Here is a 12,706-nt window from a genome sequence, read left to right on the forward strand (position 1 = left end):
CAATTGCAAGGACGCTGAAAAACTTAGCCGCTGCGTATGGGAGCCCCAGTAACTTGACTAACCAGGCTTGTTTGTGTACCGCGAGGCCGCCAAGGTTAACCTTTGCTCCCAACAGCCGGTTGTTTGTGAATGGCTCAGTGTCCTCGGCTGCTCTAGATATTTGTCGTGTGTGCTGTACATAGTACGGTGCATAGAATAGCGTCATACCCAACAACAACACTGCAACACTTACTCCTGGGAACCCCAGTGGTAGGAAGAACAAGAGACGATACTAGTACGACGTTTTCTAGAGACAGCTGCAAGTGGCAAGAAAAGATGGCAGGTCTGACGACTCGCACGCCTTTCTTTGGGGTCGTTCTTGTTGTACTACTGACGCTGATGTCTTCTGTCGGTGAGTATAAATCCCACGGTCACACACGCACACATTCAGAACCTTTCGACAAACTTGTTCAAGACCACAATACAAATGGAATATGGCTATTGGACAGGACAATATTCTAAGTACATAAAACTATTATATATAACGATTAGATGGTCTGAAATAGTGCGAACGGCTTGGCTTTTGAAGCGATAGTCTACAGCAAGAGTTCAAGGCCAGGGCAACCACATCCATAAGGGTCACCGAGGTACTCCCAGAAGTTCCTTTTGAACGAGCAAGGAGGTTAAAATCTGATTTTTAATTTCCTTTGAACGTGACAGTAGGGGTGGCAGTGTGGGTTGTAGTGGAAAGGGTGTCCCAGAGTGATCTAGATTTGGAAAAAGAATGTTCTCCGGCCTCTGGCGGTTTTTAGCGAGTTCAGCTGCTCCTGATGGAGTTACGTGACTCATTGACCGTGCACAGCCACAGGTTTTATGTGCAAGTCAATTCAGTGATATGGTCCGATCGTAACTCCAATGTAGGTGTGCAGTTTCTACGTGTTTGGCCAGAGGGCGCTATGTCTTCTATTTTGTTGGTTAATATCGAGCACAAAAATCAACTTTTCGGCTGAAAAAGGCGAATTGTTTATCATTTTACAGTCCACCCAACCGCCGCCCAGTCGACACTTCCAGCTACTGTGGCGACAACTCCAGACACAGGTCAGTGTTTCTTTGTTTGTTTGTTTTGTATAACCGGTAAACCGACATGGGCATAACAGACCAATTTTGTAACGGTTTGGGCTGGGTACATTGGGATGAACCTAGGGCTACTCTTGTCGGTAAGTGTGGTGGGTTCTTTAATATGATCTCGGTGTGGTTTTCTTCAAACACGAAACTTCTAGTTTTGCCTCCGTCATGATGTCTAGAACTTGAAAGCTAATTTAACACCCTATACAGTTATAGAGCCATTGTTTAAGAGAAATAAATGTGGAAAAATTTGTAATCTTTGGTCATGTCTTGCCATATTTCTAGGTCCATATATCGGCACGACAGTGGGCATTGTGATCGCGTTTGAGTGCATTTCACTGTGTGCCATCATCGTCATGACTACCATTCTAGTGGCAGACAAGTGCCGTAAGTCATGTTCACTTTCTTCAGCAAGTAAGCTCAATTTTGGTTGTGTATAAGAATTCTCATATATTCTATGTTCACTTTCTGTTTTCTTTTTCTACACGAAATATTCTTATTTCACTCCCAATGGAGTGTAGTTTTTTGCTTGTCTATCTCTCTGTGTCTGTCTTACGGTCTGAGATTCGGCAATACCCAACGTAGACGATTAGACAAAAATAAAGACAAAAAAAAAAAAAATTATTCTTAAAACATAACGGACCTTATTAGGCCCCGAACTCTTGTTACCTCCATGAAAAATGGAGGTATTATTTTTGGTGTATTTGTGTCTACGCGTGTGTGTCTATGTGTGTGCGTGTGTATTCCGGATATTTGTGGTCAGCATAACTTTAGAACCTCTGGATGGATTGTAATGACATTTGGTTTGTTGAAAAGTCGACTTTAAAATCAAGTTTGCCTTCTTTATGTTTCTTTTTTCTACAGAAGCCTACACCGTGATGAAGTATGCAAGCATTATCGGTCCTTTGGTTGGATGTGCGTTGGCGGTTGTTGTGATCATAGTGCAGTGTGTACCGCCCAACAGCGGGTTCGTCCTTATAGTTACCCAAGCTTCTATCGCAGCTGGCTTGAACGTCTTAGCAGCCGGTTCTGTACTACACCAATGTTGTTCCAAGACGAGCAGTAGTAAGTTTTTTTTTTTTTTATAACGACGATTTGTTGCATCTTATTAAACCTTGCCTCATGGCAAAATATGTCTCTTTCCAACAAATAAAAACCTCTACAAAAGTTGGTTAGGCGAAAATCGGGTAACTTTACTTTACACAAATCCGTGTCATTTACAGCTTTATGTATAAACTTGGATTCTGAATGTTTTTATTTAGCACTTAAGACTAAAACACGACTTACTTTTGTATTTTAAACCGCACCTCATTCCAAAATGTGTCACTTTCCGAAACATACAAACCCCTGCGAAAACAAACGTTGGTAAGGTAAAAATCGTTAACAGCACACAAACCCGTGTTTCATTCAGACGATACCCAGTCGTATTATATAGCGCCACAGAAGATACCCGGGAGTTTTGATACGGCTGGATACCAGGCTAGACCTCTCTATGCAAAACCTTGGATTTTATAGTTGTTATTTAGCACTGTGGGTGAAAACAAACACTTACTTCTGCATATCTCTAGAAGACATACAACTTATTTCGAAGTTATATAGCAATGACAGTTAATGATGCATCTGAATGAAATAGGGAAAATATATTCTCCGCTTATATAAAATGTTTGGGTGCTGCTTAGTTCCAGGCGATGAACCAGACATTCCTGGTTTCCTGATGGGTTTCCAGTTCAGTGTTGGCTGTATGGTCGGACTCGGCGGGACCATCGCTGCTGCCTTCAACGTAGAACCTGGTAAGGTTTTGATCGTTATATATACATACAGTCAAGGCTACTTTACTAGCCAGAAGCTGTTATAAAAGGCTAGTAACTTTTAAGTTAAAACTGTATTTTTTTCAAGCAGAGGTTCGGCTCCGGCTGTTTTTCGCATGTTTTATGTAATTTTATCGGACTTTCTAATTTGTACCATTTTCTTCAAACTAATAAATGATATAGTTTAGCCGCTCCATGAAAGATTCACTCATCGAATGATTAACCTGTTGTCTGATCCTCTTCAGAAACAAAGTTGATGAATATACTGGCCAATAGAACCAAGGAGGTAGCCTGGAATCCAGCCGTGTTGTGCTTTAGTCGCTTCCCGGAGGTACACTTCCTGCCAACACAGAGCGACTAAAGCACGACAACAAGGCTGGATTCCAGGCTACAAAGGAGGCGAATATCAGTTATAACCCGTATTTACATGTGTATCATCATTTTAATAATCAATCAATTCAGGAACAGGAACAGCCGGTATTGTCCTGGGTGCCATCTGTACAGTCGGCATTGTTGCAGTGTTCATCTGGTTCATCTGTCGTGTGTGCTGTTGTAAGACCACTGGCTCAAACGGTGAGTATAGACGCTTTATACGAGCAACAAACATCACAGATACTTTCGTACAGTAAACTTCGAACTACGAGTAGACATACAAATTAAAGTAACATAAGGGCACCCTGAACCATCCCTTATATTGACGAAGGAAAAAAAAGTTAAACACGGCGTATGTCTTGGATTGAAAAGTAAGTAAGAAATGTACGTTTCGTTTCTTCTAATGGAATTTTCGCTTCATTGAACACATCATGTATCATTGACCTAGTTTGTCCTGCCCCATGACCTTTCCAACGATACCAAGTTTAATGAACGCTTTTGTTTTCACAGACAAAAGTTTTAAGATCACCGCCTAGCCCTTCGGAACACCAAGTCGCCAGTACCAGTGTCCGTCTTGTGTACAAAAGCTTCCGGTTTTCATTCAGAGTCTACTTATATATAGTACTGTAACTTTACGAGATGAACATGTTAGAGTTTTGTTAAGTTGAAGAAATAATCTCCAACAATTATTCAATCTTTAGTGTATTCACTCACCACCTGGGTGAATACATTCCATTACTGTTGTTTTGTTTTTGCTGTTATATTGTAATTGCTGTCATCCATTAGAATGTTTTAAGTTATTACGTTTTATTCGATTATTTCTTATAGCTTGTTTTTAACTGTACGCTGGGGTTATCGGCCTTGCAAATGATGTACTCTCTCATATCTCATTCTGTGAATCGATAAATAAATAAATGACTGAATAAAGTATTAGATACTCTTCGAATATTTGAGTGCAATATGACCCATGGTGTGAATGTATGAATTAAAACAACATTCAAACCTTACAAAATACAATTCTTTATGAAATTTATTTGATTTACGAAATATACAAATGAGTTTGTCCGGCACAAATGCTAGGTGAAAAATGCGTCATTCAATAAGTGACATAATGGGGGCACAGCACATTTTTTTATGCCGATATACAAACGGTGAATGTGTGTATAGTTTCGCCTGTCATTAAAGAATTCTGTCCAACCGGATGTGATCGCATGACTGATTTTATCTGTTCACTCACCTGTGATTGAGGCAAGCCTCTGAAGGTAGTATCTCACTGCACTTGGGGCACCGGTGCGGCACTGTGGGCTTCGTAGATGACACAACGAATTTCAGAGACAAAGAACGGTTTTTCTTTCTTTTTGTGTATTTTGTCGTCTTTTAGGTCATGATTTTACGCATTACGCAATATCTGAATTATTAAAAAAATGGAGAAAATAACAAAATAGCGACGCAGTGAATGAACCCCGCAGTGACGCAAGCTTGACACAAGTGAGGTGGGAGCGCACCTTTACCTCGTTCCCTTATAAAGAATCCACCGCACAAGTTTATCTAAAGAGTAGTGGAACTCGTGATCCATATCCTTACAGCCCAATGCCACGACTGGGGCAGTTACTAGTAATGTCTCATTGAGGTCAAAAGCTGTTGTATACAGACCCTTGCGTTCTAGTCCCTACAGCTGGCTACAATGAGAGAGAGAGAAGTAATTATACAATATAATTCAAGTTTATTGCAAATTCTTGCCCGTGGGCTAATTGCAGGTAACATAAAAGATTCAAACAGTGTAAAATACAATATCACAAGTGTCTACTCTAGTCTAAAACTAGTAAAAGCTAACTCTAGAGCCTGGGTTATTGGGTTCGACTCCTTTTTCGAAAACAGTGGAAGACGAAAGATCCCGCTTTTTCTATTATGTGTGGATGATAAAGATCAAAGATATCATAACAGTTACGTGTTTCCTCTATGGTAAACTCTGACCCCAAACGCTATCCAGTTATCTCACTGGGTCAAAGGTCCATCGCACGGTAAACTGTCAACCTGAATGGACATTGGGTATCTAGCGAAACACGATCCGCGCGTCGTCATAGCGACAACCTGTCACTGGCCGGTAGGATGAAACGAATCGCCATAGCAACCGTCCGTCAAAGTGACGTTTTGGACGTGAAGAGAACGGAGGGGGCGTGGCTTGGTGACTCATCGGCGTGCTGTTTTTGAGTGTTAAACGTCCGACCGGTCGTGTGTGCGGTAAGTATATAAGAACCAGCCAAACTATTACAGTACACAGACAGGTGAAATCACCCACTGCTGAAGGAACCTACGATAGAGCTTCGTGATAAACAGGACTACTGACCCAGAGAAGACGAGCAAAAATGGCCACCGCGTTTCGTTCTACCCGCCGACTTCTTGCAACAGCAGCTCTGGTGGTGCTGATACAACTGCTCTCTATCGGTAAGTGAAATCTTCGTACGATAAGTTTACCACAGCAAATTGGGGCGTGCGGTCGTCGCACGATTTTGATGCCATAGGATGTTCAAGCAGGCCGTGACAGAACCAACCATAAGGTAAAGAACACTTTGAAGGAAACATGCATGGTTGTCCCTAGCCTCTACCAGGCTCCGTGGATCGGTAGAATCATTATCCTTATTCGTGGTGAGGAAACGTACTCTTCTGGCCGGCTAACTCCCCTAGCGTACTATAGATTCTATTTGTCCAATTTCGACAATTAGACCACCGATCCACGAAGCCTGGTAGAGTCTAGGTTGTCCCCAAAACACACCGGAAGTTAGCAAGCGTACGACGACCGCGACCTTTGGGACCGTGTCCTTAAAGGCACTCGCAGCACAGTCGTACGAAATCAAATTGTCTTGTGACAGAGAAGATTGCCGTAGATTCTCGTCTTCATTCGGTTCTGTTTGGGCAAGGAGATCAGCCTCTTTGGTTTCAGCCTTTGTGAAAATCACAGGAAATAAAAATGTCAGGCGACGAAGATCACGACGTTGAATTAACGTATCAAAGAAGAATCACTCATGTCATAACGTAATCAGTTCAAGCTTTGATTTAAGTTTTAACACAGCCTCTGTTGACTGCCAACATTTACCTCAAAGGTATTTGAAGGCCGACAATTATTCCAGGTGTATGTGGGGAATTGAATATCTTATGAAATAGACACTCGGTCCTTGGATGCCTTGATAACATATAGTTAATCGTAATCAGCGTCAGTATGCAATTTTAACATCAGGAACGGGTGAAATTATAGTCATGGAACCGTATAAAAGCCATAAGAAGGTAGGGAAAAATACCCTTCCTTAAACAGGTACTAACAGTTTTCAGATACGGTGTTTCAGACAATTCAGTCGTCTGACACAAAATGGCTTGCGGCGAAAGTTGTTTCGCCCCAATTGTTTTTGAAAATGCGAGAACAAAATTAATGGAGACTGTCTAGTCTAGCAACACTCACAAAATCAACAAGACAATTCATAGATACATAGGTAAGGTTACCGCTCAAACAGTCGCTAACCGTATCCAAAACAGTAAGGCAGGTTGGTAAATAAGGTGTCAAATGTACTTACAAAACGTTTCAGTGTTTACAATCTTACATAAGCTGGATTTGATTGCTCAGAATAGCGCACTCGGAAAACAACTGTTGCTATAAACGATCATAAACTGCTTGTTCTAAGGATTAGCATGAAGTAAAAATACATAACGACATAGCAACAAGTACATATAGGTAGGTGAAGACACGTCCGCAAAACCCACTCACTTTTTACATAGACTTACACTTAAAGATATGATCATTAGCATGTATGGTCTATAAATATGAGGCAAGCATATACAAGATATGCTTTAAAAATATACTACTTCTAGTAATATGTGTATTTTCTTTGTTGAACTCTCGACTGAACATAAAGAAAAAGTAAAACTGCAGCTACGTTTCTACATAAATATTTGCGGCCATTCAAAACCGTCAGTAGGGCAAAGGGGAACTGTCAGACAAATACAAATACAATGTATATTTACCAGTGGGTTACCTACGCAATTCAGGGCTCAGCTCATAATAAGGTGTGGTCACACCTGCGTATATATTTAAGTCCGTATGAGGCGCGCATGGGAGTATTTGCCTCCACCAGGCTCCACAGGTCGTTGGAAAAATAATAGAAATTGGACAAACGTAAACAGGTAACATGTCCGACGAGTTAGCTGGGTCGCTAACTATACTTTTCGGTCAGCTAACTCATCTGGCTTGTTATTTATCTGTATTTGTCCAATTTATACTATTTTTCTGTGGAGCCTGGTAGAGACTAAGAGCATTATACGCACCTCAAACGGACTTGAATATATACGCATGTGTGACCCCACCTATACCCTTTTAGTGACCCGCAGAGCGCGACCTTATAGACAAAGACACGCCCGTTCCTTGTAACTTGATAGCTTGCGTGTATTTGTCTCAGAAAATATCCGGTTTCTCGTCATAACAAAGGGGACACATTCCGACACAAACAGCCAATGTTGACGTACTAACGGAGTGATATTGTCAAGCACCTACCTCGATAGAAATTATAAAGATTGATTGGCAATATTGGCGAAGTTCGCAGGAAAATGATAAGGATGTAAATGGTTTGACATATAGTATTAAATAGTCTTCGGGCATCAGAAACTGCAGCAAGATGTCCCTAATCAATATAAAAGCATGATAGGTACATTTTTTCAATAGGTACATTTTTCTCAATGCTACATCGTTATTGTTGTTTCTTGTTTATCAATATAACATGGTAAAATTCCAATTGTTTATGTAAGTCTCATTCAACACGAACAAATTGCTTACCTCTAATTTCCGGTGGCACATCCGTCGACCTTCGTCAGGATTTGATTCACTTACTCTGAGCACGTGACCTAGAGACACGAGACTCACGTAAAGACAAGTCGTCTTGCAAACGGTCTCGGCCCCGTGTCTGGTTTTTATTGTTCATCTACTAATATTTGTTTATATATCTTTGCAGGCACAACGTCGGCACAAACGACTGCAGCCCCCACCGCTGCACCGGTGACTGACATTCGGTACGAAGTTGTGCTGACGTTTGAGGCCATTTCCATCTGGGCTACCATCCTGATGTTGACCATGCTGGTGGCTGATGCAAGCAGTAAGTACACACACTGTGACACAGACACACACGCACGCACACACACGCACGCACGCACGCACACACACACACACGCACACACACACACATACACACACACACACACACACAGAAGCAACACACACACACATAGACACATACAAATACAGACACACACAAAGACACACAAACACACACACATACACAGACAGACACACACACACACAAACACAGACACACACACACACATGCACACACACACACACACACACACACACACAAACACAGACACACACACATACACACAAAAACACACACACATATATACACAAACACCTACACACACACACACACGCACACACTCACGCACTTTTAACTTGTTTGGAGTTGTTAGATTATTTATTACTATGTTCGACTATTTACGATTTATGTGGTGTGAATTGTAAGCTCATGTTCATTGATCATGATTTGTTGTAAATTGATCCAGGATCCCTCGGAAATCAGTTGATAAACAACTTAAGGGACGGCCTTTAATAATTAGTGAATCAAGTAATGAAAACAATAGATAAATTGATGAATAATTACATAACTTCTCTTGCAGTGAACTTCACCGCTGTGAAATACGTGGCCATTATTGGTCCTATCATCAATATGCTGCTTTGCGCGGTCCCCATGATTTTGGCCCCGATCTCACCTAACAACGGATCCAGTAAGTAAAGTTATCTTTAGGATTTATTACCTTCACCAAGAAGGTTATATTTTCGGATATGGCAAGATGTTGTTTCTCTATATGTAGGTCAACAGCATATAACTGAGAATGAATTTTCATGATATATGGAATTTTAGCTATAGTAGCGGTTGCGGAAGGAAGGTCGAGTTCGAAAATGGTTGGCGTAGCACTTTCCGTCGGCACTGCAACGGGCCAAGTGTGTGTATTCGTGTGTTTGCGGACAGCATAACTCGAGTTGCGGATGGTTTTGCATGATATTTGGTGAAAAGGTAGAGGTTGGAAAAAGAAAGGTCAAGTTCGATGATGGGCCTCTTAGCGGCAAGTTACGGTACTGCAGGGGAGGATTCTATTTATGTTTTTTTTTAGCTTTATTACGTTTGAAAAGAAGTCACTGTTAGATGAAAATTCCATCAATATGAATTTAGATAAACCTTTGATTGTGAAGAATATCTGTTCCTACATTTTCAGTATAACAAAGAAGCGAGAAGAATTCGAATTCACTTAGTACAACAGGGTTTTGTGTTGGTAGATACTGTATATATTTCATGTATCTGCCAATTGTTGTTTTGTTGCGACTTGTACTCAACCCAGTGGGTATGTATGTACAATTAAGGTCTTCATTAATTCATTCGTTAACCATTCTTATTTCCGTTTTATCTGTTTTAGATCAGCAGGGTGGGTTCACCGTCATCATGGTCCAGTCTACCGTCTGTGCTGTTCTGAGTTTCTTCGCGGCATTTTCCGGGTTTAAGGCCAGGCAGTACATCGGTAAGTGTCGGAACCTAATTATTATGTAAGATAAACTTGTTTATTGTACAACAATTGTTATAAACTTATACAACAGTGTACGTTTAGTATAGGATGAGAATGTTTTTACTATCATGGGAGAAATGTATACGTTAACGGTTATGGACGCTCTTTAATATGTTTTTTTCTATGTATACCATGCAGGGATTGTCACTTGTCACTTGCAATTGAGTCATATGTTGAATATAACACATCACTGTGCCTTGTATAAAATAAATTGTACAGCTTAGAATCTGCCACGTGTAGAGTGTACTTACTTTGGCCTTAAGTCCATCCTTTAGAAGTAGATATTTTAGACTAATGCAACTATAGCCAATCCTATAGAGCTTGTTGTCTTAAGAATAATGTACACTAAACTTTGACTTGTATTTGACAGGTGAATGTACTCCAACAAACGGATACGGCATGCCGCAGGGAACTCTGTCTCTGCTCTGCACCGTCGGGCTGATGCCTGCCATCGCTGGGACCTGCATCTCTGCACTCAGCGTCGCGGAAGGTAAGGCTAGAAACAAAAATATAGTTTTTATTGAAATAGTTAAACTGTAATATCCAACACAAAAATTGGACTCACCCAAATTTTCGACTGATCAGCTCCAGTCTTTGTCAAGGAATGAACAATCCACTGCTGTCGTGACGTCAGATTATGCAGATAGAACACGTGGATCAGTAAGCAGTGGATCATAGGTTGCAGGAAGTCTATGGCGCCCACCGTCTCTGCTAACTGAGTCACGTGTTCTATCTACATAACGTGACGTCACGACAGCAGTGGATTGTTCATTCCTTGACAAAGACTGGTGCTGTTCAGTCCAATTTTTGTGTTGGATATTACAGTTTAACTATTTCAATAATGACTTCTACCAACACAGATGAACATTTAAGTTAAGAATATAGTTTATATTTATTTATTTGCAAATTCATGCCCTAAGGCTAATTGTAATGGTACAGACAGAAAAAAAAGTAACAAGTGTCTATTCTATACAGCTATCTGATGTTCCATACCACCAATACAGTTTGTAACTCGTACTTTCCAGGTTACCAGTGGCCCGGTATTATCGTTGGCTCCATCTTCACGGGTCTGATGACGGCAAACATCATCTGGTATACCACACGCGCTCTGACCGGGAAGAACAGAATCGCCAAAGGTAAAGCAATGCATGCATATAGTCTTCATCTGTAGTACTGTGTGATAGCGTTTAATACATTATATAACCTCATCCATATTCCTAGCTATCTGTACTCATTGGCGAAAGTTGTTGGGGTAGCTAGGTCTGTAACAAGAATGGGCTATTCGCGATTTTTAACCGGGAAGGTTTTTATGACCCCAGCACACACAAAACCGGTCCCCCCCCCCCCCCCCCCACCCTCCCCAACAACTTTCGCCAATGCCCACAGGCACGCGGCGCGGTAGCAGCTGGTTAATAATAATATATTACACCGAAGGACCCGTCATACGAATTGGCAACTTTGTTTTAAAATTTGACCATGTAATTGATAATTCTATGTTGTTGTTTTTACAGTTGGTGAGGGTACAAATGATGTCAGGTAAGCACAAACATCATGTGGAATTTCAAACCTGCTTGTTTTGGCACTTGTACACTTTAAATCGTATCTGTAGAGATTGAAAATCACGAAGTAAAATGAAATTTTGTAGCTGCATAATTTTTGTGCTTACCTAGCTTCAGACAGAATCCGGCTATGTTTAAATTCTTTTTGGTTATCAAAAGATATCATGGTGATTCTTTTTCTTAGCTCGCAACAATTAGTACAAACTATTGTCACTCTAATCTGATGAAATGTTGATATAGTAGACAAAAATTGCAAGCATACATGTATCACAAATTTAACCATTTTTCAATATTGTTTTTCCTACAGCATGAAAGCTCAGTATTAGTGAGACAAGAAGGTGACGAAGGAAAAGAGACGAAGAAACGAAGTCAACATCCATAGATATATCGATGCAGTAATATCGCCGCGCTCTCTCTGCGACCTAAAGTTTGCAACATCGCTCAAAGAATTCTATAGCAAAGAAACGAATCTTTTTACACTTTGCGTGTTGTGTTGTCTTCTCAGTCCCACTTTTACGTTTTGTATGATATACCCAGTATGAAAGCAAAGGTTAGGCATATCCTATTTAGGTCGCAGTGAGAGCTCAGCGCGATCGCCGTTTGGTGGAAAGGGGGCCTTTAGATCTATCACCCATGATCATCACACAATCTCCCACTGTCAGAGGTTGATCTGGTCTCCTCCACTGGAGTCTGGGTACCATCCGGAATGTAGTTCGCTCCAGCGTTTATATACACTATATAGTCCCTAAGTGCCCCTGTATATTTTCTAAGTTAAAATTTTTACCAGCACGTTCATTCTATCATAGCATACATTTTTACACGGTCGTACCTTCGTGTTAAATATAAAGCCACTGTTGTAAATATATGTATGTATGTATCATTGTTTTGGTAGTGCGTTGTACTAGAATGATATGTACCCATTAGCTATTACAATAAAATTGAGCTACACTTTTCAAAAGACATTGTAAAACAGATGAATAAACTTCACATGCTTCAAATGTCCGTTCGTGTTTTATTTATCAAAAGAAGACATAAAAGTATTCTTTCTTATATTGCCATTAATGTCTAGTATATAAGAACTAGGCTAAGCGTTAAACTTAAAAGGCTTTTAAGGAGGAAAGACTTTTTTAGAATTAAAGACATAAAACATTCTACCATTCTATCATATTTTAGTTTGTTTGAACATTTATTTATTCATTAGAAGCT

The 12,706-nt window shown here is 40.5% G+C and overlaps 2 protein-coding genes across 3 annotated transcripts; both read left to right on the plus strand.

The window, feature by feature from the left end:
- Positions 1 to 315: 315 nt before the first annotated feature.
- On the plus strand, positions 316 to 4,230 carry LOC118404309. Its single transcript, XM_035803377.1, has 7 exons — positions 316 to 391; positions 1,018 to 1,077; positions 1,390 to 1,491; positions 1,969 to 2,169; positions 2,784 to 2,894; positions 3,375 to 3,485; positions 3,795 to 4,230. Exons 1-7 carry the CDS (start codon positions 316 to 318, stop codon positions 3,818 to 3,820), a joined length of 687 nt encoding a protein of 228 aa, XP_035659270.1. The 3' UTR covers positions 3,821 to 4,230.
- A 1,374-nt stretch (positions 4,231 to 5,604) lies between these two features.
- Positions 5,605 to 12,500, plus strand: LOC118404782. 2 transcript variants are annotated; one of them, XM_035804120.1, is made up of 8 exons: positions 5,605 to 5,729; positions 8,279 to 8,419; positions 9,000 to 9,107; positions 9,795 to 9,896; positions 10,312 to 10,431; positions 10,967 to 11,077; positions 11,453 to 11,477; positions 11,808 to 12,500. In XM_035804120.1, the coding sequence occupies exons 1-8, from the start codon at positions 5,651 to 5,653 to the stop codon at positions 11,824 to 11,826; spliced, it is 705 nt and encodes a 234-aa protein (XP_035660013.1). In that variant the 5' UTR covers positions 5,605 to 5,650; the 3' UTR covers positions 11,827 to 12,500. The 2 variants fall into 2 exon arrangements, with proteins under 2 accessions (XP_035660013.1, XP_035660014.1); XM_035804121.1 differs by lacking the exon at positions 11,453 to 11,477.
- The last annotated feature ends 206 nt before the right edge of the window (positions 12,501 to 12,706 follow it).

Source organism: Branchiostoma floridae, chromosome 17 (assembly GCF_000003815.2).
Source record: "Branchiostoma floridae strain S238N-H82 chromosome 17, Bfl_VNyyK, whole genome shotgun sequence".
In the NCBI taxonomy this organism is placed as follows: Eukaryota; Metazoa; Chordata; class Leptocardii; order Amphioxiformes; family Branchiostomatidae; genus Branchiostoma; species Branchiostoma floridae.